The sequence below is a fragment of the Serinus canaria genome, chromosome 4 (assembly GCF_022539315.1).
Source record: "Serinus canaria isolate serCan28SL12 chromosome 4, serCan2020, whole genome shotgun sequence".
Lineage (NCBI taxonomy): Eukaryota > Metazoa > Chordata > Aves > Passeriformes > Fringillidae > Serinus > Serinus canaria.
In genome coordinates this window covers 38931750-38959066 of record NC_066317.1, presented here as the reverse complement: position 1 = coordinate 38959066, position 27317 = coordinate 38931750, and the positions used below count along the sequence as shown (strand labels likewise).

The window sequence follows — 27317 nt, the reverse complement described above, 5'->3', positions numbered from 1 at the left end:
GCTGGGTATTGCAATAAAAATTCCATTTAAATGGCATTATTAATTAAGTTGTTTTCCTCATTCCTGGCAGTAATTGAGCTTTACAAACAGCAGAATAATGTTAACTTGGCATTGCAATCAAAAAGAAATATTATATTGTTCTTTATTGATAAAGTAAAATACATTCTTAGGTATATTTAGTCATTGCTTTAGTCACAAAATTCAGTTCTGTAATTGTCATGGCTGTAAATCAATTAGTTATGGAGAGTGGTTCTGCCCTACTATGACTTCTGCCACTGAACCCAACAGGAAGGGCAGCTGGTCCTCCACAATCTGGGAAGATCTGTGAGTGCCAGCAGCTGTCACACTAAATCCTGACTAATATGGGAGAACCACAGACAACAAACTCAGAAATAGGAAGACATAGGAAGTTAGCCCCAGTCTATAGAAACAGACAATTAAATAATTTTTAACAATTACTTAAAATTCACTCCAGATAGTCACACACTATCTTTCACACTTTGCATCCTTCTGATGCATCAGTCTCCTCTAATAATGAAACTTGATTGCTATTTTTCCTGGACACTTCCTTCTCTTTCTACCTAAAACCCTCTTAAGTTGCTTTGTTCTTATTCTCAGGAAGTTTCTGAGATAACTCTGAAGTTGTCCATTATCTGAAATATACTGGCACATAATGTTCAGCTTATTTTTAATATTTTGGGATGCTGATAAAACAGTAACATTTTTAGATAGACAAAAAGCATGAGTGCTTATTATAATGATTGCAAAACAAGCACAATGTAGCTATTTTTATACAGTGTAGAAAATACTAATTATCTGTAATTATCAAACATGGCTTTCTAGTCTGGTATTTTTTCCACTCACATTTCATTTGAAACTTTCATCACGATCTTATGGTTATCTGTGTCGTAGCAGAACCCAAGTTTTTCTACTGTTTCCCACAGAATGAAGTACCAACTAAAATACATGTCTTCCCATAAGATATTTCTTCTGTTAAGTCTAAATATTAGCTTTCTTTTCTGTCCAAATTGAATTTGCTTAAGTAGGAAAAAGTACTGATAGATAAAGAAAGTGGTAAAGTGATAAAGGCAATAGTGACAAAAATAATCATGTGGCCTTTTAAATGAAATGAAATGACTTTTTGTTTGGTTGGTTTTGGTTTTCTTTTCTTCCTACAGAAGAGATACCCTTCTGTTATCACCAATATGAAAATACTTGCTTTATCACAATGAATAGCTGACTGGTGTATATTCTTGTTCTGACCACTGACTGCTAAGATAAGGCTAGCAAAATGATCAATCCCAAGTTACACAAAGAGTGAAGTGCTCAATGATGTGAAAGTATGACAGGTTGCTGTGAAGCAGTCAGGACAGGAAAGGCCTGACTAAATAGCTCACGTCCTACTGTGCATTCAAATGATGCTTTATGTTCATGGGAACTTATTTAGCAGACATAAGACAAAATTCATGACAGATGCCTGCAATTTTTCAGTGTACAGCTCTTCATGCTTAGTTGACTGAATATGGTATTGTGCAGTTCCAGCACTGACTGAGGAACTGAATTGCTCTCCTCTTCAGTTCCATGTACAGTGAAAATGGCAGTAATTTCTTGTATTGATTTAGACAATGTCAAGACAGTGCCATTGGCAATGGAGAATCAATTGCTAGAGTGACTCCTGGGGAAGAAAGAGGGGTTCTGAGGTCCCCAAAATCTCATTAATTTCATCCATTAATTGCTGAATCCACACTACAGCAGAAATAATTAGAACAGTACAAATCAGTTTGTTAATACAGCTGGTCAGAGTCTGTGATATGTAACATATTGGAAACAACTCCTTTTGACTAGTTAGTTCTCTATAATTACACAGTGGATTTTTCTGTTAGGAAAAATCACATCCAAGAAAACTAAGCTCCTTTGCTTAGTAAAACCCAAGTGGACAGGGGAAATCCCAAAACGTGGAATTGAAGGACAGTGGTTACATATGAAACTTTGACCTGGTGCTTATTTTTGACCTAGGAGGTGCTCTTCAGAACATTCCTTCAGAACTTTCTTTTTATTCATTCATTCACTGCAAGTGATAGATGCTCAAGGAGGCAGAAAGCCACAGGGAAACAAAGGAAACAAAGTCCCGTGTTGTCTCCACATAGTAAAACTGAACTCTATTTCTGGCTTCACATGGACTCTCTGTACCAAGCTGGTTCAAACCGTTAATGTCTCTATAGAAAGAGGTCAAACAAACACAATTTCATTCTTCTTACTCTTTAATGGCTTATATTTAATACTGCTCTTCCCAGTCCTCCAAACAGGGGGAGAAGATTCTAAAATCTTCATGTTGGAAAAAAAAGGCTGCTTTTTTCCTTGGTTGCAAATCTGATTACAGATAGAAGTTAAGCAAATGAGCAGCTTAAAGAAATTCCAGTGTAAACCTGATCCAAATATAAGGCAGTTTAAATTCTTTACTAGCCATTTTGTAATCCTTTATTTCAGAGAACTTTTCCTTGAATCCTCGACTTTAAACCATTTTTAATTCCTGTCTTCTATATGTTGCCACACTATCTTTTGGTTCAGCACTTGCGTGTTTCTGTTGCTTTACTTCTTTCTCAACCATTTAACAGTAGATGAAGCCTCTAAGCAAAGGATCACCATTTTCCACAACTCCCTTCGATTTTCTCTTAGCAGGTCTAATGACAGGAATTGTAAGTTTAAATATTTCTTACATTGCAGAATGGCTGAGAGAGACCATGTGGGCTAGAAATGCAAGAATTCATGGGAAGACTTTCCTTTAGACTGAAATAACATTTTCAATTCCTTGTGATCCCCAAGACCGCATAAAGTGGCTTTAGAGTGTAGTGTTTGCTCTGGTCTCTACCCATGCAGACACTTTCTGCTCTCACCTCATCTTTGCAGACTTTGTAAACGTAGGAGTCTTTCCTGTCAGAGTGATGGAAGAAGTGCAAGACATACCAGACTCTTGATGCAGCTCCTTCCTCTGGCTGGGCTAATTGACGGAGCAGTAATTGACTGAGCAGTTCTGCAAAGGCAGACATGAAGTCTAGCAAACTGTCTCTTCTGCCTTATGTTGCCTGAGCAGAGGCAGCAAGATCTCAAGTCACTTTCTTTATCCCGTACTCACTGTAACTAAAATAAGCCTGGGCATGACACCTTCATCTCTGCAGTTCTGAGAAGGGCTGGGTTACACCACCACTCACTGAAACAGCAGTCTATAAGTCCTGTCTGCAGCTGCCACCATGGACATCAGCCACATCCTATCAACGTGTACTGGCATATTCTGCTGCAATCATGCTGCAAAACGGGTAATTTCCCAGCCTTGACAGTGATACTTCACATTGAGTTCATTCTTTCATGCAAATACTACAAGGTGGTAGCATTTTCATACTTGTGGCAACATATCTCTGTGAAGTTCAAAACATGTCTCAAACTGGCTATACAAATGTGACATGCCACCTCAGCTGTTGTGAACTTCAGCAGAGATACCAGACCACTGTATTGGAGGCATATCACAGGGTGCTAGGGGTCACACAACACTGCAATCCTTCCCTTCTTTTTATGTTACAACCAATTTCGTACTCAGTCATTTCCCTTTCACACCTATGTTATGAAACATGTCTCCTCTGAAGACATGTTTCATAGACTCCTAAAAGGGAGTAGGGCTGTTCAGCCTGAAGAAGAGAAGGCTCTGGGGAGACCTTACAGCAGCCTTCTGTTACCCAAAGGGGACTGGAAAGAGACCTGGAAAGGGACTTCTCACAAAGACGGGAGAAAGGGGAATGGCTTTAACTGAAATGGGACACATTTAGACTAGATATTAGGAATAAATTCTTTATGGTGAGGTGGTCAGACAATACAATAGATTGCTCAGAGAAACTGTGGATGCCCCATCCCTGGATGTATTCAAGGTCAGGCTGGATGGTGCTTTGAGCAACCTGATCTAGCACAACCTGTCCATGGCAAGGGAAATGAAACTAAATGATCTTAAAAATCTGTTCCAACCCAAACCATTCTATGAAATGGTCAACTAAGATGAAGGAGTGCTTAGATCTTACATTAATGATTTCTACTCATTTATACTTGGCTGGCCTATTAAACGGGGAATATTTCTGATATTACATCTGCAGAGATGGGAAAACCACATATATGAATGAGTGCAATCCATTCGTCATTTTATGGACACAAAGTTCTCTAGAGAGCATCTGTGAGTGCTGAATTTTACATTTAGATTGCTGAGTAAGCTGAAATCTGTGTAATATCACCAGTAGGCATTGAGCTCCCTATTGACTGTGGGCAGAGGAAGGCTGTTGTGCATTATTTCAGCTAGGATGTGAGCTGGCGTGCACCCACGAAATGAAATGTTGTACAGCTATCTTTTCTTTACAGGGTATGTGAATAAATGATGTGTGGAGCTTTCAGCCCCTGCTCACTGGAAAGCTCTGTTCTTTTTCCCGAATACAGGAATAGAGGCGCATTAGACATGCTTATATTTCTTAATGCGCCTGTGGGAGAAATAATCCGGCACAGCTATCTTCCCGTGCCCCTCAGATTCATAAGTAATCTGGCTCTTTGGGGCTGGCAAAGTGTAGAGCTCAGCTCACAATCAGGTCTCCAGTGTTTTACTATATGTATGGCTGTTTTTCCCGGCTTCTGACAGTGATACTTCATACTGAATTCCTTCTTGAATATTTATGCATTTATTTAGTAGCAGATGTTTACTTCTGATGATTTATGAGGCAATATTACAGAGACTGAGCACAATTAATGTGTTTTATAAGTAGGAACATTTCAATCCTATTTAAGAAAAGATACTGTGTCAAAACTTAACTCTAAACCACACCTTTAAACTCCTTGAACATTCACACAAAATAACCACAAATCCAATGACTGAAGAAAGCTGAAGGGCAGTGGCAAGCCCTACATTTGCCTATATATCTTTTGCTCTTTGGGGCTGGCAGCTGAGGTGAAAGGGTGCTCAGGGGGCTCAGCTTTGCTGGGTCAGAGGGGAATTTCTCCAGCTACTCAGCAACCCAGTTTCTTGCATTGTTCACAGGAGATTCAACTCAGTAAGAACTACTTCAAAGGCTCTGCAGAGCTTATGCTGTGTCTTGCATTGAAATGCAACAAGGTTGTTTGAACAACGTCATGAAGATTTAAGGATCTTAAGGCCTTCTAGGCTCTATTATAAATTAACACTGATTTTAAAAAGAGGGAAGGAAAGAAAGATTGACTCTCTTCTTTCTGTTTTCTTTCCTCTGCTCCCCAAGACGCTAAACTTGTGTCCAACCAGTAACAAAAACCAGATCATTATATTTCCGTAACTGTGACAACCTAAACTTCTAATTAACAAGTCAGTTAAAAGAAAGTCTTTGAAGACCATTTATGGTCTCAAGAGATGAAAAAATCTGTAATCTGGACAAAGATGCAAAGGAAGTTATGAGTGCAAAATGATCCTGTTTTGTTCCCTTATTAAAGTCAAGGACATTTTCTCATAGCCAACCATTGCTCCTATTAACTGCCTAAAACTCAAATTACATACTATTTATAGTGAACATTTATGAAAATAATTAAGGAGATGAAGAAAGGAAGGAAATCTTCTAAAATAAAATTTGGAAAACAGAGTTTAACAAACAAATAGAGAAAAGTGACATTAATTAAAAATGAACAACCCACAAGAGAGGAAGAAGTCTAAATCTTCACTGCATGTTGTCTTTTGGACAATTATTTTCCCTATTTCGCAATCAAACATCTGTATTAGACTTTGCTCCAGCTCTATACACAAACATTCATGGATGTAATGATGAAATAGGTGATAGTTAGCATTCCTAAAGATTGTATTAGCAATATTTCAGAAAAATGAGAGGAAGAGAGTTCCAAAGATATGCTGAAAGTTATATTCACATCATGGAATTTTTACAGCCTATATTTTACACATACTTTTATAAGAACTTGACCCCACATAATTTAATTGTAGTTCAAATACTTCTTTGAAGTTAATTCACTGACCATCAGGATGCTTGCAAAATATTCAAGTTTTCACATTTCTCGAAACAATTGTAACTTTTCATTAAATCCTTGTGGCTTTTAGTATTACCAAAGACTTGACTAGTTAAAGGTTAGGACGTCACAGTCCATGTACAATCCATCAGACACCACTGTTCATAGTGACAATTAAAAAAAATGGGACTCACCTATAAAGTAGGACAGCAGTATTGCCAGCAGCACTGAGACCCCTACAGCACAGAGTGCAGTACATTTCCAGCTACAGTATTTTGAAGACTTCTTGAATTTAAAAGCACTTCTGGACAGAGTGTTCCTAGGTAGTGGCCGAGTAGGAGGGGAATAAACAGAGCCGGATGCCATTGTGTACCCTGGCGTTGCAGTGCTGAACAGTGGTGTGGTCCCTGTTCCTGTTTTGAATAGGAAATGCCTGTGAAAGAAAGAGCATATGGTAAAGTATAAAAGTAAATCAAGCTGGAGCACAGGCAATCATAACTCTTTTGTTTGATGTAGCCTATTTTTCAAATAGCTAACAACATCCAATCTACAAAGGATCATAGAAGCAATAACTTGTCATGACACTCCCATGTAAAAAGACACTTTCCCTTTAAGTAAAGACCAAAGCCCCCCAAACATTAATAATACACTGGTATCCAGACAGGAAACAGAACTACCCAAAATACAGTGTAGCAGGGAGGAAGTCTCTCATAGTTTATCCGACAAGTAGGGACAGGCTTTCTGCTGCTGTTTATTTGTGTTGGCTTCTGCAACAGACTACAGGGAACTCCATTAAAAAGTCAATAATGAGCAATGTGACTGCAGTCCACACTACTTATCACAGCTTTCCTAAGTACAAAGAAAACAGCAATCTCTGAGTTACAAATTTCTGGCAACTTCTTCAAAAATAGTCTGTTAAAAATTTTTTTGGGGTCTGTCCTAAGTATTCAGTTCACTAGTTCACATCTACTTGCACATATTCCTACCATAAAAAAATCTGGTTATGGATACAAGGAACTAGCTACAGCCTAGCACAAGTAGTCTAAAGAAATATATTTATTAAGTGTTCAAGAAGACCAAAAACCAGGAACAGATGTGAAAAGCGAAGTCAAAGTTAAGCACACTGTGCTTACCGGTTAATTTTTTCAATTAAAATCTCCAAAGGAAATATTACTCCCTGAGCTTCTATATGGTAGAATCCTTTAATTTCAGTTCATGCAATCTTAATTACTTTGAAAGTCTCTAAACATGGCACATTCTACCTGGAGTTTTTCTCCAGATGCACATGCACAACTCTATGAACAACAAAACCTCATTCAAAGAAAGGTATTTGCACCAGAGGTTTCCCACCAAGTTGTTATGTTGGTAACCCTGTAGCATATGGCTTGCCCTTGCCTAATTAAGCCCAGCAAAATGAATACATTATATATAAAAATGGTAAGAAAGCATACTGTGGAGACTTTGAACTTACCAACACCCAGCTAAATAGAACCAGAAAGGGGTTTGGGTTTTGTCATAGCTAAGAGACACTCATGAATTGCTGATACCCAGGTCCTCCTGAAGGTAAGTGCATGCTGTATTTGCCTCCTGCCTGTCACTTATACAGCACTGCAGAGAGGATCCAGCACTAACTGAGCCAGCTGTGCAAGGGAGAAGCCTTTCTAGTTAACATCACGTGGAACTGCGAGCTGCTTCTTAGCTGATGGGACTTTGATTCTCTAGGACACATGCTTGGATTCTTGCATAGTAATGGACCAATTTACACTGTAGAGACAGTGGAAATTAGTTTGCCCCACTGCAGCCTGAGAAAAATACCAGCAGTTGATAAACAAGATTTGTTGTTTACAGGTGATTTTGCTATGGGAGGTTAACGGATGAATTACAACATCTTGGCATAGGCCATCTACTTGAAAATATTTGCATTACAAACATGATTCCATGAAATATTTTACATAGGTTTCTTCATTCTGAACAATATTAAACTTGATGGCAGCAACAACAGAAGCTTATGCACTAGATCTACTGGTGCACAACAGCACACCCCAAATATTTTTAGCTTCTGAGTTCAGAGTATAATTAACAGTCTCAAAAGACAAAGCCCTGGTAGCTTAAGTCCTGTCTAAGAAGGTACTTCATTAAAACTTCTGACATTTTCAATGTAGCAAAGACCAAAATAATAACTAGCCCTCTGTAAAAATATTTACAACAGCATTACTTGGATTGCACAGATTCAGAGAATCATGTAAATTCATTAAGTCCTGATAAGTGTCTTATCCACTTGACCTTTATTGTTCTTTCCTTTCTGGCTACATATGGTAAATGCTATGTCCAGGTATATTTCACAAACAGATCCCTCAAAAAACCAACAAATGCAAAGGTAGCTGTTTCCCTTTCCACGTGCAATGTGTATTGTTTTGGGGGACAGAAGGAAAGCCATACAACAGACACAACAATACTCCTATACACAAGCTTTCTGTTAAAAATATGAAGCTGCCTGACCACCCTACAATTTTCATACCCTCCTTCTTCTGCTGTAAGGCTAAACAGACTAAAAATGGGAATTGGCATTATATGAGCACTTGACTAGAACTCCAATATACTTTAAGTTTTAAGAAAATAGCACAATAAAACAGTCTGCCACTGACTGATTTCCTTTTTCATTTGCCACTGCCATTTTCCTTTTTTATTTTCTCTGAGAAAGTGAGAATTGATGCTGGCTTTGGTAGACCATAGACTACTAGACACTGTAATCCATATTCTCAAAGTCTTTGAGGAGTTAATCCTATAGATAAACTCTAGAGATGACAGTGATGGTGTGAACTGTCATAACTCTGACAGTCCACCTCAGGCATCAAGGTAATGAAAGAAAATTGTAACTTTTATATGTGAATCTTAGAAAAATGTAGGTTGGAAATGACCCTTAAGATCATTGAGTCTAACCGTTAACTCAGCACTGCCAAGTCCACCTCTAAACCATGTCCCTAAATGACACATCAACGCATTTTTTAAATACCTGGAGGGATTATGACTCAACCACTTCCCTGGAAGATTGCTCTGATGCTTGACAACCCTTTCAAAGAAGTTTTTCCTAATATTCATTCTAAACCTCCCCTAGTGCAACTTGAAGCCATTTCTTGTCCTATGGCTTGTTACTTGTGAGCAGAGAACAACCCCCACCTGGCTACAATCTCCTTTCAGGTGGTCACAGAGAGTGGTAAGACCCCCCCCCCCCAGGCATCCTTTTCTCCGGGATAAACAACCCCTGCTCCCTCAGCCACTCCTCTTATGGCTTGTGCTCCAGACCCTTCACCAGCTTCACGGCCCTTCTCTGGACCTGCTCCAGGACTTCCAGGTCCTTCTTGAACTAGGGGCCCAGAACTGCACACAGCACTTGAGGTGTGGCCTCATCAGTGCCAAGTACAGATCCTTTCCTGATCCTGCTGCCACACTATTTTTGAGAATGGCCAGGAAGCCACCTGGCCTTCTTAGCCACCTGGGGACACTGCTGGATCATGTTCAGCTGGCAGTCAACCAGCACTTCCAGGCCTTTTCTGCAAGACAGCTTTCCAGCCACTCTTCCCCCATCTGGTAGCACTGCAGGAGGTTTTCGTGACCCAGGAGCAGGACCCAGCACTTGGCCTTATTTAACCTTTTACAGCAGGTCTTGCTCCATCGATCCAGCCTGTCCAGATCCCTCTCTGGAACCTTCTACCCTCCAGCAGATCAACAGTCCCATCAAGCCTGGTGTGTCTCTGAACTTGCTGAGGGAGCACTTAATCTCTCCATTAATAAATCATTGATAAAGATTGCTGATAACAGAAAAAGCATCATCAGCTGGGCAAGGGAGGTGATCATCCTGCTCTGCACTGCTGGGGCCTCTGTGTGCAGTTTTTGGGCACCATGATGCAAGAAGGTTATAAAGCTATTAGAGAGTGTCCAAAGAAGGGCCATGAGGATGGTGAAGGGCTTTGAGGGGAAGCCGTATGAGGAGCAGCTGAGATCACTTTGTCTGTTCAGTCTAGAAAAGGGGAGAGTGAGGGGAGCCCTCATTGCAGTCTACAATTTCCTTGTGAAGAGGAGGGGCAGGCACTGATCTCTGTGGTGGCCAGTGACAGGACCCAAGGGAACGGCCTGAAGCTGTGTCAGGGGAGGTTGAGGTTGAATATTAGGAAAAGGTTCTTCACCCAGAGGGTGGTGGGCACTGGAACAGGCTCCCCAGGGAAGTGATCACAGCACCAAACCTGAGAGAGTCCAGCAAGTGTTTGGACAACATTTTTGGGCACATGGGTGTGACTCTTGGGGATGGTCCTGTGCAGGGCTGGGAGTTGAACTCAATGATCTTGGTGGGTCCCTCGCAACACAGCTTCTTCTGTGATACTGTGAAACTAAACAGGACTGGTCCCAATTCCAAGCCATTGGGAACACCACTCATGACTTGCCACCAGCTGGACCTGGCTGGCCACTCCACTCACCGCCCTCTGGACCTGGCCATTCAGCCATTTTTCTACCCACTGAAGAGTGCACCTGCCCGCGATCAGCCAGTTACTCCAGGAGCATGCTGTGGGAATTCAGCAGTAGGAATTCAGGAATGTGTTGTCTCAGGCAGCACATGGCACAGCTCCTCACTTTAAGCTATTCTCCTTTACTCTGAATTCCATGAACACAATGCCAGAGTGGTTGCACCCTCTGGCTGAATGCTGAGGGAAAAATAATGATAGAAAAGTCAGTCTGCCATCTTCATGTGGGTTAAGAAAATTTGTTTGGATATCTCTATTTCTAATGAGTGGAGTTACTAACAAAGTTGTCAGAGACTCTCCTGCTACATTAACTCTGAGTGATAAGTATTTAAAGTGTAATGCTATCAGACTTGCACATCTTGTCTGCCTCACTGAGCCGTGCCAAACTGTTCCTATGAGACTCTTGGAAGGATATGGCATCTGACAACAAATCCAGGCTGCCTCCAGATAATGCAGAAATTCTTATGCTCTTGAAATATAATCCATCCACAAATTATTTAAATTATCTATATATCTATCTACCTTGTCTTTTCAAACTATGGAGCTCAAATAGCTAATTTCTAAAGCCTAAACGGTTTGCACTACTTGACCAGGCACTGACTTACAGGAAATTACACTACATTTCATCTCATAGGGAGCTTATAGTATCTGTAATGGTGTATCTTCCCTTCAAAATTGATCACATAACATGCACTTGCTACATCTTCACGTAAGCAGCACTTTAAATATTTTATTAAGGTATGGAGTACAAAACTCCAGTGAATCATGCTAATATTTTACAAGACAAGCCAGTTCTGTATTATTAAATAATTCAACTTTTAAAGCAAATAATATTCCATTTTTACATTTATTCAATCTATATTTCTGCCAACTTACTCAACAGATGTTGCTATTAAAAAGTCAGCTAATCTTAACATTTTAAGTGGGAAGTATTCAGTACCTAACAAATCTAAACTACAAAATACAAAGTTATACCATAAACTAATCTTTGGATGCAAAGACAGCTGGGAAGTACCCTTATTTCACAAAGGGTAGGCATTTCACTTAAGCTTTTGCCCTTACAATAAAAGATGGAAATACAGCATCAAAAACCTCAAAGGTGTCGGCTCAGAAAACAGAAGCATGTGAATAAAAGTAAAATAATAATGTTTTTAATTTTACTCAGTACTCTTTGAGCACCAAGTGCTGATATGCACTGGCTGACCTGCAGATGGTTTCTCCCTTCTCCTACTGGTGAGGAGAGAGGGCTCACAGCAATCAGATTTTTTTGTGCTGCCACTTCCTCTGTGGAAAATAAAACTGAGGCATTCACTACCAAATTCAGTAAACAGAAAAACAGAAGGGGCAAAAAAGCGATAAAACCCATCCATGAGTTCGGCAGAAAAATTAAGTTAACTGAAAACTGTGTCTTTATAGAAATGGAGATAGACTATCAAAATATTCAAGGATAGTAAGACTCAACCCAGAAGCCCAAGTACTTTTGATATAAGATAGCCAGGTGTCCAGCAACAGAAATGTGATTTAGAATAACTTTCTTCATGAAAGGATCTTTGACAAGAACTTTTGACCGCAGTTTAGAAGAAAGTGGATACTATGCATCAATGAATGCAATATTATATAAACACATCTGGAAAGCCCTGGACTCCAGATTGCCAGAAGCTGAGACATTACATAAATAAACCATCACCAAGCAAAAAAGGAATATTATACATTACTTTATAAATAGACTGGTCTCAACTGGAAAGGAGTTATTGCATAATATTAACATTCCTAATGTAATTTTTACATTAGATACATGATGTTTTTAGCTTATGCTGAAATTGCTTTACCTTGCTAAAGAACAATTTCTCTAATTTTGGGCATCATAGAATGCTTTGCAATATTTGGAAGATGTAAAAAAGGCCTACCTTATCATTTCAAAAAACTTTTGGCAGCATTTTAGTTCTGTTTTAAATTATTTCATAAAGCGCAACCCTGCCGATAGAGTGCTGAATCACATGGCAAGTATGTCACACCATATTAGAAGTCACACAGGACTTTAACAAAACTCATACTAATATGGAATTGTGAATAAGGTCCAGCAAAATTGTACTGAACTTCTCACAGTACATCAGAATATACATCATATTTTATCACCCTGCCAGTGAGACTGAATGGCAGCTACTGTTACTTTGTGCAACACTATTATTTAGTTGATGTCTGTTATCACAGAATAAAGGCCAATATTACTAGGCCTTATGCATACAAGAACTAAACACTCCTCATCTTAAGAGCTATAATACCACTGATCCAGAATAAATCTGTATTTAGAATATATGTGTTTAAAAATCCTAAATAATTTCATCCTAAATCTTTGGATCTTAAGTATCGTTGTACACTAACAGCATCTGAAAAATATGGAGGAGAATAAATCCATTAATTGGGTCATGTTTCTGAATAGAGAGATTCCATTGTGATCAGTAAAAAATGTCCTAGTGCTACAGGTTTTCTTGCAGCCCTGTCTCCTACACTGTCCTAAATGCAATGTTTGGTCAGTTCCATGATGATCCAGTTAGTGATAAATGGCTCTACAGATCATTACAGCCCACTGCTAGAAGACAACTGAGGAAGAACAGCTTCAACACTCAGAAGACTGAACTACAAAAGGAATCCGATGTTAGAAATTATCTCTCTACTTCTGATGGAGGTGTCTGTCTAAAAAGCAGTGTAAGGGGTAGGATTCCTGAAAGCATATGCAGAACAATGAGAAAGTTAGTTTATTCCAAAAACGGTGGAGAAAGAGATAACTTATTTGACAGTGAACAGTTACAAAAGCTGTGTAAAACTGTAACCAAATAAGCAGAAACAGGAATTACTGTAGTAGGGTAGGCCATCAAGAACAACACCCTGTCTGAAAGTGGCCAGCATAAAGGGAGGGAATGAATGCCTTCCAGTCTGTTTATTCACTAACAGCTTGCTCTTTCTGTAAGCAGCTCAAAACTCTTGCTCTCACTGATGTCTTGTGGCATTTTGTTCTGCAGGCTAAACATGCACTATATCAAAATGTATTTTCTTCTATCAATTTCAATTTAAATTCAACTGATTATTTCCTTGTTCTTGTATAATGAGTATGTACTGTTTGCCCCACAGTAGACAAAGACAAGTTTTTATAATACTACTGTTTGCCTCACTTTATTTTTTAGGGTCAAAAACACAAAAGCATTAAGAACTAATTGCCTAAAGCAAAAAAGCAAAATTTAGGCTTTTTATGGGTCAGGCAAAGGCAATGGTGGAGACGAGGAAAGCTATTTTCAGATACCTGTTGTTTCAGTGCAGAATAAATCAAAACTGACATTTGGAAGTTGACAGGATAGAAACTGACTTGAAGAGAGGTGAAAGAGAAAAGAAAAACTATCCCTAACATTTTTTGCATTTTTTCTTTTACCTCTAGGTATCAAAATTTCCACATATAGTTAGATATATCTAGGACGCTCTAAAACTTTCTTTCATGTAAGCAAAAAGTCCACTAATCTGTTTTATTTGACTCATCTGTTGCCCTTGCAATTTGGGAAAAATTCTGGACACAATAGTAAGCACCAGCAGAGAAGATCACTGTTGACTCAAAAGATCACTGTACTTTACTGGACTCTTCCAGCTAAGGCAATAGCATTCTTTTTTCTGTAATCACAAATTAAATATTTCATGAAATGAGCACACCAATTTTCACATTGTGGAGCACAGGTTAATCTTCCCCCCAAACCAACTCAAATCTGCCAGTATCTGTCTCTATTAAAAATTATCTATTTGCCTCTAAGGTGTGTTAAATCTGTGGACATTATTACAGGAATTAACACATTTTTAAGCAAGCCCAGGCAAAATGTCTTATGAATTCTGTTAAGGTCCTCAGTCTATTAGCCTGGATTCACTCCAAGGCACAAGAGGTAACAGACCTTAGACATTTAGGATTAGAAACACATCAATTTCGTTCTCCTAAGGCTACAGAGGTGGAAAAAACTTCTATCAAATCCACTTTGAGAGAATTCAAGTTGAGAGAAATGTAAATTTTAGTGAATTTATGTTTCAGTGGCATACTTCTGTATCAGGACCCAACTCCTCTGCTTAGAATTCAATAGTACTCCAAATGACCTGGGTTTGATGTTTAATATAAAGGTATTGTTGAATTCCTAGGAATAAAAACTGTTAACTATTCTGCATTGAAATGAACAAAACTGTGATGATTGCTCACCTGAACTAAAAATAAACCACCAGATTTTTCCCCCAGATGGTCCTAATTCATAATGCACCTATCTGCAGATAGAAGTAAACAATAATTCTGCTTTTCAATAACATAGTAGAACTTCCTACAAAAGTTTGGCAGCATGAAGCTAATGTAAGCAAGCAAGACATAAGGGTAGCTGAAATTTTATCCTTTCATTTTTCTGATGTTTCAAATGGGAAGAATAGGCTTTCAGACAGAACACACTTTTAAGGTTTGGGAGCTCTGCCTCAAATACATCATCACTAACACATGCAGAGATAGTGCACGTCTCTCTGTGCAAAGACCTAGAAGTTTATTTGTCATAGCCATACAAAGAGATCAATTAATCTTACAAAAGTTAAAGAAAGGAGGAATAAATCCCTATTATAGTTTATAATAGCAAACTATTATAGTTTGCGCCTACTTCTTTCATTTAAAATTTTGTTTTTGTCTCTCCCTGATTTTCTTGAATGAAAACCAGCTGAATTTTTCTCTTCTTGGAAGTGGGTTATCTTGCTTTGATTCTTCAAAAAACCCTATGACATACATCACCCACAGAATGAGGAGAAAACTATTAAATGTGTAAAAGACAATGGTCCAAGATCATGATCTATTGCAGTACTGCACCCACTGACTGGTGTGCCCTCTCTCTGCTGACAGACCCTATTCATGCCGGATTCAACTGGGTCCTCTGACAGAGACCATGACCCTCACCTGCCACCTGACATTAAAGACCTCTGCCTGATTCACTAATGGATACATCACATCAATAAATACGATTCCTTGCACTGAGTTGAAGAAACAGCTAGAAAGAAAAGATTAATCTCTGCTGACTAACATTATAGGAAAGATGTAAAATAACAGAAATTACTGGCTAGGTTTCATGTGAACTCAGGTTCATTAATGCATGAGAAGTCTTCCCAGCAGGCTCTAGCAGGAATTGGATTTTTGTTTCTCTGTGAACACTTAATGCCTGTTTTCATCTTCTTTTAACATTCTTCTGAGATGAAACCTTGTAGCTGGTGGTGTTTGCCCTTAGCACAGGCTTATGACTGACTTCCACAGAACCATATGGCTGCATTTAACATAACTCCAAGCCAGCACAGAAACTGTGTTATGCTGTGAATTTGTCTTAGTTGATTTTCTGGGCAGAATTGCAATAAAAAAATTTCTTAGGAAGAAATAAAAGTGAATTTCCACTTCCTTGGAGTCATTATTAACGCTATCACAATCCTGAAAAAAGCTTCAAGATCATAGCAGATGAAATGATGATCAAAGTTTGGGGGAAAGAAAGAAAGAGAAGATGGCTATTATCCCAGCTATTACCCATATGTAAAAACAGAGGAAACATCTGTGGGAAACGGAGATAAGCCCCTTCTACCAGATTATTCAAATGTTTCAGAAAAGCACTTTACATATAGCAACACTTGCTTGAATTTGGCTTGGCTTACACCAAGGAACTGCCTTCTTTGAAAACTGAACACTGACATCCAAGAAAGAACAGAAGTCCTATTAGGGCTAAAGTGCCTTCTTTACTGTTTGTGTGCTCTTTCACATCTGCCTCCTGCAGGCTAAGCTGCGCTGCTGGAGAAAGAATGGAGAAGTCAGGCATAGCAACTTGCAGCTGAAGCTTCAAAGAACAATTCAGACAAGACAGTGTTCCCATCTGCTGTGAAAGTCACCAGAACATGATGACTTGAAGGACTGAATGCTGACAAAAGCCCCAAGTTCCTCTCCTTTTGTGCGTTAGAGTAGACCCTCCTTTTCATCACCCCTACCTTCTTGGTGATACAAGAGAGAATATAGTGCTACAGGATGAAAAGGACACCTGTTATACTCTTATATGTATCTTCAAATTTAGATTTGGGCTGCTGGTTCTGGACCCCAGAGAAGGAGTAGTTAATTTCTGCACATCTAGGATCAAAAGAACCAGAATAATCAGATGGCTCTGCCAAGCCTGCTCCTTTGTGCTCCTCTGCTATGCTGCACTCTATGAAGATGAACAAGGGGAACAAACAATGCTAAGCCACACTTTGTAGAAAGGAGCAAAGAGTCCAATGCAAAGAATGCCTTGTGCTGGGTAAACAACGAAAGAACTGGCTCAGTTGTAGCTACTCATACTGCTCATTGCAGGACTGTCCCACTACTTACTTTCCAGATAAGAGTTAAACGAGATCTATGTATTGCTGGAAAAATATCAAGTAGTTCTGCTGCCTTACAGGCTTCTTCTGGGTCTCTCAGAGGACTAGTACTTAGAGAGACTTCCATCTATGTTACAGTGAGAGACTTGGTTCTTGATATTGTTGGTGATGTTCACTTCTGAAGAAGGCAGCAGTTTGGAGTGAACTTGGCAGCCCTTTACTGAACTTTCTTAAACTGAAGTAACTATTTCTGATGCGATATTCCTGCTATTACAGTTCTCCTCTCTCCAAAGGAAGGGAGAGCAGAGGAAAGCATCTGAATTTTGCAGTGAGGACCTGAAATGCTTATGTGAGCAGTAAGGATTTATATTACACTTCCTTATCTTCTCTGCTCTTATGGAGTTATATAGCTACCAAGACAGTCAGGAAAAGTTGTCTCTGAGATGAGGCACTCCAACCTTAGCCAGTTCCTATCTTAAATAATGAATAAGTTACACTTTCCAAGCAGAAAAATCAAAGGAATGTAGAGCACAGCTACTCCTCCAATCTTTTTACTATCCTTGCTGTCTTCATAAAGGTGGAAGAGAACAATTGCTCTAAATGTCTCAAAAGGCACACGCAGAGTATTTCAAGAAGAAATATAGTTTAAGAGGGCATTATGCACCCAAGGATTAATTCAAAAGTTGGAACAAAGGTTGAAATTTTGTCTAGACTGACTGAGCATAGTTTCTCATATGCAACAAGCCAAGTTGCATAGAACTGAGAGACCACCGTTCACAGATTCACAAAGGCAGAGGATTACACCCTGCACCCAGAGAAGGGTGACACTTTATATTTTATGGTACTATTGTCACACACAACTTTTTGCAGATGGTCTTCTCTTCATGCAATCAGCATTATCAGAGATACTGAATGACTATACAGTCATCCAGGTCTTTGTTTTGCCATGAGATTTGGTATTGTTTCCTCACCTGTTTGAATGTGACAGAAAGAATCTTCAGAATCTATTAAAATCCCCTTCTGGTTAAACTTGCCATCACTTACTGGGATGGCAAGCTCAGCTGCAGCCAAGTAACTGCAGAAAGAAGTTAGTTTTTAATGTTGCAAGTTTTTTTGTACTAGCTTTATGATTTTTTTTTTTACTAAAGTATTAACCTGTGATTTTATTTAAGAAAGTTTGAAGAAACTTTAGAAATCACATTGAAAGCTTTCTCATCTCCATAGGCCATCACAGATAGAAAATCTATGGTTTGATTATTTCTGGCCTCTGTCACTAGTAGAGCATATGCCAGTAGCCAAGGTTTCTCTCCATGCTGAGTCAGTCCCATAGGTGATGAGGTGCATACGATTCAAAAGGATTTCACAAATAATCACAAGCAGTAAAGGACAAGAAATTATCTCAGTTTTTATCATAACTACTCAGCCTCTAGTCCTCTAGAATTTCATCTATCTCCCACTTTGCTTAACTAACCAGTTTCAGTTCCTTCTTATGGACTACTCCATCTACCCATTTGGACACCTACTCCTACCCCTTTTGTGCTCAGCCTCTTTCAGTTTTCTCCTCTGCCACTATTAAGTTTAATACAGCATGCCCTAAACTCAGCTCTCCTGAACTTTCTCCCAAACAGATGACAAAAATCCCGAATCACCCTCCTCGCAAACAATTCCTACTTAAATACAACAGAAGTTTCCTAACATTGCAAAAGGATGCAATTTTCAGAAGATGTTGGAACAACAGAAAACACAGAATACAGAATACAGAAAAATACAGAAATAGAAAATACCAGCAAGCTTTATCTATAAGTAATTTAAATACAGTCATTTGCTGATGGTGAATCTTACATATTTTCAGATTTTGACACCTAGGTAACTTCGGGAAGAGGACTATCAGGTTAGGCGAAAGAAAAACTTCTTACTTCAAACTAAGCTGATTTGTCAACAGGTACATTAACATATGTTTGTACATCAGAGAAAAGAATAAAGCCAACAATACATACCACTAAAATACATTGAGATTTCCAGCTGCCTTATGATAATTGATGCATAGTGAATACATCTCCTGAAGCATTAAACAACTATTCTTTAGGTCTAGGCCTATGAAACATTAAAATTTCTATGTAAAATGTATATTTCTATAATCATTCTTAACATGAAAGTTGTCAAATTGATTAGATTAATATTCTCTCCATAAGCCATACAAATTAAGAAATAGTATATCATAATGCATGACATGAAAACAAAGAAACAAATATATAATGATTCTAGCTGTGACACAGTATGTTTGTGACATTGATAAACTGAATCTTCATGCTGATAGCATGTTGTAGTCTCAAATCTATTATGCTTTGGAACTGATGTATTATTATCTCTGGACAACTTTCACACCAGGAGATGATCCCTGCTAGCATAATTTTAAAAATGAAGGGATTACAAACAAGATAAATTTCATTGTATTGTTACCTGAATTAGTCTCAACTAACAGAAATTTCATATAACACACACCATTTGCTAAAATACTTCAATTTTTTGATCCTATTACAAACATACAAAGCATAAACCAGGCACAGTTCTATTAACTCTACTACAGCATTTATGCATCTGAACCAGTATTGTATGATAATTGTTCTACAGGGAACAATAATATTTGGTTTTGTTCTGTTTTAATACACTATGCTTACATTTTTACTTTGAAGACAATATAATGGGATCTTCTGGCAAATATCTGCAATATCTTTGAGTTTGCTGATAATGATTGACTAATTGAATTTAACATACCATTCTCTTCCTGCTGTTGATTTGTGGCTAAGTGAAAGCTTAAGAGTTTTTGGGAGAAGCAGATCAATGTACTGTGTCAATATATATTACAGATTAATTAGAAGACAACTGCAGATCTCCTCATTTAATCAAATAGAACATTGTCCCTTTTATGAATTTAGGAGTTACCATTAAGAAAACAGAATTTGGACATAAAAATCTGATTTTTAGTGGACTACAAACAAACTAACAGAAAAAGGTAAATTTATGATTAACAATTAAGAAATGGTACTGCTTTGTCAGGTTTTTTTCTCTGTGTGTGTGGAACAGAAATGAATTATACTGATTTGGCGTAAGAATGTAAAGAAATAGTTCAAAAATTAGAGATAGACTACTGACAAAGTTAAGTAGATATGGAACAATTTTAAAATAGAAATTTTACTTAAACAAATTGAAATAATAATTTATGTGGAATTTTCTATTTACAGTTACATATTTATCATCAGTTGCAATCTCCAACTAGCTCATAAAAATATTAGAGATTAGGTATGTAACTCCTGTTACATACCTAATGTATGTAATACATACCTGTAATGCTGTTAACTTCTTTGATTGGTTATTCTTTATGCTATAATATATGTCATAATATTTCTAAAATAAATATTTGCCAAGTAGAAAATACATTACAAATGAATGATCAGACCTGGCAAATGTGTAATCATGTCAGTGGTTTGCAACAGCCTGCAGAATTGGGCCACAGAGAATTAATACAATGTCAATTGCATTCTTAATGTCTTAAGTCAAAGCAAGCAAGATTTGGCAGTCAGAGCTTACCATTTTGTATCTGACATGAGTCAGTACGACAAATTATTTAGACTAATTTTTTAAAAATCAGATATAAGGATGAGTACAGTTGTTCCAGATGTTTTCCTATTGTAATAATTTTTTGAAAAATCACACTTTGTCTTCTGTGTCAATAGTTAGCATCATGCAAACACTGAAGAGTCACATACCCATAACTGCTATCGTGATATGTTGGAGAAAACACATCCATCTCTATAAGGTTGTCATGACCATTTGCAAGGACTGCTTGACTTTCTAATTCTCTATACATAAAGATACAAAAAAATGAAATTAGAGGTGCAAGTTCAAATTAAAGAACGGGATGATCCCACAAAAAAGAATATAATAATTCTGTTGTGTAACTTTGTTCGTGCAAAACTGAATGTGGGATTTAACTGCCTTCCATGCTGTCCTCTGAACTAAATGCTGGACTGTAACCTGAAGACACAGTGTTACAAGGCTACCTTTAGGTGGTCATTACCCTTTGGTGATTCCTTATTTATGTGCAAGTCCTTGAATAAAATTCCTGACAGCTGCCTGTGGCAAGGCAGGCTTAAGGACTGAGCAGGGCATAGTGGGGGATGTTGTTTACTTGATGAGGCTGGACCAGAGATGAGGTAATAAAACTGAACTGAGACTATTAAAAGACAGTCTCTTGCTGGCTATCTGGCACAGCCAGCCAGCAAGAAAAATATGCAGAGCGCTGGCTACCAAAGTGAATGGGGATCTCACGTTCTGCAAGGACAACGCACAGCAGCAGGAGAGGCAAAAGAAGTATCAGAGTCTCTGGTTCTCTCAGGGAATAGTGAGGAAATGAGGGGGAGAAATGAAGCAAGCCACTATTATTTTGTTTAGAACCGCCTATTTCTTTTATCCTATCTAAAACAGGGAATGATTAATGTGCGGAAAAATACTTGGGTCCATTCTTACTTCAGTGGCTGTGTACCTCTGAAAACAGGGATGATAAACTCAAGGAACACTGCAAATGCTACAAAATTCTGGACTACTGGTGCTTGCCTAAGAGCCAGGGGACAAAATACACAGCATGATCAAATTCCAAGTACTTATGATGACAGCAAGGGATATTTGAGCAGGAAAGATGCCAGAGGGATCAAGCAAAAATCTAAAGTAAGACACTACTGACATCAAAGAAAGCTTATAAGCATATGGGCTTGGTGTTTTAGGATTCAAACAGATGCTCAGGGAGAATCTGACAGTAAGAGAACGTCAGAAGAAAACAGAACTTTTTTGACTTTAGTATTTGAAAACAATATTTAATTTCTAATGTCTGTATATAAAGATCCCATAATTATGGCATGTCAATTTTTCAAATGCACTCATTGCTGTCAGCAATCTAAGCAGAGTCCTGTTTCTTCAACTTGCAGATCAGCAATGTGAGCACATGCTTAAGAGGGTCTTCAGAAAAGCAGGGCTTGAACTCCATCCCCAGTTTCTGCCTTTATTTTGTACCATGCACCTTCTCAATAGAAGTAACATCTCTAATCAAGTCCATGAAAACCTGGAAGACTTACAGATCAGGACAATTTGAATTTGATTAAACCAGGCACTTTTTTAGTGGGTGGAGTGTGCAAAATAGGTGGTTTGAGCAGACTTTAACCTCCAGCAACACTGTGCTTTTGCAGACAATCAATCAGCCTCTACACAAATTGATTTAAAACTTCCCTGGAAACTATCAACACCTGTTCCACACCTTAATCAATATTGAAGGCAATTGGATCACTGGCAGTCCACCTCAATAATGACGCGTGTATGTTCATCACACTTTAAAAGTTTCTAAAGTCTTCACATTCTAAAATGAACTTTGAATTAAGTTTACAGAACAGTTTTGAAGTAACACATTCCAGGAAATATTTTGTCTATACTATTTCTGAGGTATTCCAGTACTTTAATTAGGTTCCATAAAATATTAAAATATTTTCTAGTCATCAAGTACTTCTTCAACAATTCCTTCTTTTATTTCTTGGTAAAATAAGTAGCTAAGTAGTTGAATACAGTAATGGTCCTACGACTCTACTTTTAATACTAAGTGGTAAGAGAAGACTCAGCAGTACCTGTATACACTATGAAAAACATGTTAGTTTCTTGGCTAATTTCTATAAAAAATTCACACTCCATCATTCAAAATGCAGCCTCTTTCAACTGAGGTACTTTTTGCAGCAAATCTAGTAAGAATAAGCAAAGCTGTTCTTTGATTCACTGGCACGTTAGCACAGATTCTGAATAAAGTTACATAATATTCTCAGAGGTTTATTCCTTGACTGGAATGTGTAAGTAAATTTCCCCTTACCAACAAAGCGATCTTTTACATTCAATGACTGAAATTAATGAAATAATTCCAAGGAAATGCACTAAGAGATGCTACCAGCTTATTTTTATCTACAAATGTATGAATTCTAACATACTTTTCCTCTGTGCATCTCTAATATTCCTAATTGACTGTTCATTAGAAAAATTCTCCACATTCAAATATTTAACAGAGGGAGCATTTAAAGAAGTGATTTATTTTTAAATATCAGTAATTTAGATCCTACTAGAACTCAAAGTCATGAGAATGTTACTATTGATACTGGTAATCAAGAAATCATTACTAGAACTAGTAGCTGAATAAAAACTTAAAGTTCAGTGATAATAAAAAACCCACTAATATTTAATTCCTAAATGATTTTTTGTCATATTCAGACATCTGACATGTAGTCATTTATTTACATGACTCTGGCTGTCCAACCAGTAATTCAAAGAACAAAATGGAAAGATTTTGATTGCTTCAGAAGTTCATATTATTCTCTAGTGCTGGCTCCTCCAGTGGATCTATTGGCTCTACAAATGAACCTAACTTACCTGGCTTAATCCAATTAACCTAACTTAATCTGGCTAGGGAACAGTCAAATAGTAAAGATCATTAAATGTTCAATGAAAGGTCCTGCAGTCTTCAGGAAGCCTACAGGAAATATTCTTCTACTGTCTTGGGTTTTTTTTGTTAATGTAGATTTTACTGAGCCCAAATAGAGGGAAGACAATTTCTGCCTCTGCTTGTTAATCTCATTGTCATTTAAAGACGACATCAAGGATTAAAGAAGCATTCACATAATTCAATTCATTCAAGTTACAGTTTTAGGTCCTCATAAACATTTAAGCAAAGAGTTTTTATATTTAAAAAAAAGTGAATTCAAATTTCTGTTGGACATTATTGATCTGTAACCTCACAGTTCATCTTTTTAGCCAGTAACAGCAATGTTTCACACAAATCCATTAGTTCTTGTTGATAGCACTTTGCACAGAGCCAAATTGCCATATATCCTATTAAAACCACAGCTGAATCCAATATTATGGAATATATATCTTTTGAAATCACTTTCTCTACTACTGCAGAGCGATAGGAACTAAAACCTCCCCCAAGCTTTGCAAATACATCCCTCTCTCCTACGTGCACATACACAAAGCCAGCCAATTCACTGCCCAGTTATACCTGACAGCAAACTGTATGTCATTTTTATGCCACCCATCATCAGTATGAGCCTACAGAGCTAGAAAGATAGTTGTATATATAGGCTGACATTGACATTCTCTACCTCTAAATGGTTGTCATCTAAGTCAAAATAATAAAAAAGAGAGAGAAGAAAAAAAAACCCCAACAATAAGCATAAACTAAAATATTGCCAAAGAGGAGACAAACTTTTTCTAGTCCAAGAAAAGGGTGAAGGAAGAGACCTATCACAAATTTGTTAATACAGTTGATACTGAGCCTGAAAATCACACTCAGTAGGGAATCTTAACCAAAAGGGGAAAAATCAATGACAAATAAGATAGGTTCTACACTTTCAGAGTTCTAACCAAGTAAGACCATTAGAAAAACCAAAGCAGTAAGGCTCTATCAGTTTTTACATGAAATTTTTATATTTTACCTCATTCACAAGTGTTCAAAATTTGAACATGCAAAATACCCTTAGGTTTTCATCAGAAATGTTTAAAAGATGAAAAGACTTTACTCTGCAAAAAATGCTTCAGGTTAAATGGAAGTGGCATTCTCATTCAAGTAGTCCTACACCTTTATAAAGACAATAAAAACATATATGGCAATAGAAGCAAACATCAAAGACCCTACCCATCTACTTAAGATTAACTACTATCAGGAAAACACCAAACATCTTTTTCCACACTACAACCTTACTTGTTCTATAAGAAAATTTTTTCTTAAAGCACTAAACTGTTTGAATACGATGATGAATTTCTTCAGTGGAATGCTGTTCCACAGTGCTTATGTCTCAAACAGCACAGGAGAGTCCAAGAAAGAGAAGGAATAGCCATTCCAAACCATCTTTTAAGTCGTTTTTGTTGCCATAGATGTTTCAGGCAACTCCTATGGCAACAAAAATGACTTAAAAGAGAATCCTAAAGTTAGGTATGTTTTAAATTGGTCAAAATCATCTTTACTTTGCTATAAAACATAATTTAAAGAGATTCAAAGAATAGACTGAAGGGATTTCATAAACATCTTCAAGAATTACTGTCAACTTTAATATAGTAATAAATGCTCAGTTTAATAACTAAATTGGAATATTATGACTTTCCTTAATAAAAAATTAGTGCTGATTGAGTGTTACATGAGTACTAATTAATCACTGTAGGTAAATTCAGCTGTGTGCCAATAAGTCCTTTCAAAATTTTTATAGACTATTCATCTAAAAAAGCTAGTGTCACTCTTCATATTAGCTGCTTCTTTCCTAGAGGCAGTTATTAATGATAAATTGATCATTACACCAAAACTCAGTTCTTTTGTCTCACCAAATCCCAGCACCTTTAAAAATACCTAGCTTCACATAAGTACTTCCTTAAAGGTACCAAGTACAAGAGTTAAAAACTATTACAGAATGTTATTTGACATTTGATCTGTATGACAGTACATATTTGACACGTTTCTGGCAAGCAAGGCAAGAAATTTCTTTAAACAGGCAAAAGTCACAGGTTATGAACAGGAAAGGAAACGCTTGTCTGAAAAAATTAATATACTCTAACTACTCTGGAATAGGACTGTGAGGGAGAAGAGTGTCACTGAGGATTTTAGAGAGAGAACACATATTTCAGGACTGAAAACTTTCCAGTTTTCCTTGCTGAATGAGGGGAAGTATTAGCTACGGGTCAACTTTCATTATGTTAAATGTTTTTTTTAGCATTGCCACAGTCTGTAGTAGTACTTAAGTAATTACCTGCTTTCCAGAGGTGCATTACTGCCAAGCACCCAGCTGTCCTGCAGCTGGACTGACTCAGGTGTGGTTTGCAGCTCGGCGGGCAAAGCAGCCGGCGGGGCCGGACTCTGATTCCTCCTATTTGTCAGTGAGTTTCTGTTAAGTGAGGTGATGGATGGGTGATGCTGTGCTGAATGTTGCTTGTGAGAAGGCGGCAAAGGCTGCAGGGTCGACTGGCCTTGGTTATTTGGAGGTTGTTCTAAGAAGAAAGAAAATTAAAGTTCGTTATACATCTTGGCATTTGCTACAACCAAAGCAGAATGAGAAATTCAATATAATCCTATCATCTAATATATTTGCATATTATTCTATTAGCAGACATTCAGTGACATTCTGTAAGAGCAAGTTTACCCTTGATACACCAAATTCTAATTAATACACAACAGATGGTAAAATTGCTTTTGGTTTTAATTTGTTTCAGTTTTTTTTTTTTAATCTGGTTTTATTAACACCTACAGAAAACAGCATCTGACAGATCCCCTAATGCGCCTTTAGACTTCAGCTTTTTTTAACAAACCAACCCTGAAATTAAATGGGTAATTTCAGTAGAACACAAAGGTTTTCAAAATGCATATAATCCCTATAATTATTTAATGGAGATTTTAAGCTTTATTTAACTGCAATAAATTATTACAAGCTAGTTGCTAAACAGCAGTAGACTACTCTAGTTTAGTGCATTTCAAATAAGGCAGATCTGCAGTATGATCTGCTAATGGATGCTAAGTATTCTTTAGCAGAAGGTCACTCTGTGAAGCAGATGTTGCTTCATGGATATTTAACAGACTGATTCACATCTGATTACAACGTCAGAAGACTCATATACTTAATGACCGTCACATCCATTAGAACACATACAGAACAGATTTTCCAATTTCACACCATGCAATATAAATACAGCTTGGAGGAAGTCACAGGTGATAAGAGAGTCAGGCCATCGAAACTAAAGGAAATATTTTCTGACTTAACCAAAGCACACAACACCCATAAAGCTTAAACTCAAAATCTCAAAACAGCAAAACCTGCAATCAAATACCTCCGTCAATGTTAGGTTTTAGCAATCTGTTCCATAAAATCACTGTCAAATAAGCAATAAATATAAGACAAACATTTTATAACACATTGTACACAAAACTAACTCCTAAACATGTAACACTTAACATTTATGCAATTAAAATTTCAATCTATTTCTTACACTAATGCAGCAGAACATACTTCATAATATAAATGCAAGTGTTAAGCAGAGCAGAAGATACAGGACACGCACTTTTCTCACAGTGCAAAAGCTTTCAGGTAGTTTTTAAATTAGTTGTTTGATTCCCATAAGCAATTCCCTTTTGGAACTGGTTATAATTGCAATTGTTACAAACTCAATAATAAAACTCTGGTACAGAGAACACAGGAAAAGTATTTCTGTTGAAACAGATGCTTCCAATAACTTACAGGTGACTGCTACAAAATTAACTTAAGTGTGAGCAATTTCTGAGGTTGTAAACATAAGACAACATGAAAATGTTAAGAAATAGACTTAAACCAAAAAAAAAAGTCTTTGGAATAA

At 37.5% G+C, this 27317-nt stretch overlaps 1 protein-coding gene across 1 annotated transcript in view; it reads right to left on the bottom strand.

Moving 5' to 3' along the window:
• The window catches only part of TENM3 (teneurin transmembrane protein 3), a 236638-nt gene that overhangs the window by 109323 nt on the left and 99998 nt on the right, over positions 1 to 27317 (bottom strand). The window contains exons 3-4 of the mRNA XM_050973933.1: positions 25724 to 25961; positions 6201 to 6439 (exon numbers count right to left, since the gene is read on the bottom strand). Of these exons, the coding sequence (XP_050829890.1) occupies positions 6201 to 6439; positions 25724 to 25961 (477 nt within the window). The remainder of the gene's footprint in view (positions 1 to 6200; positions 6440 to 25723; positions 25962 to 27317) is intronic.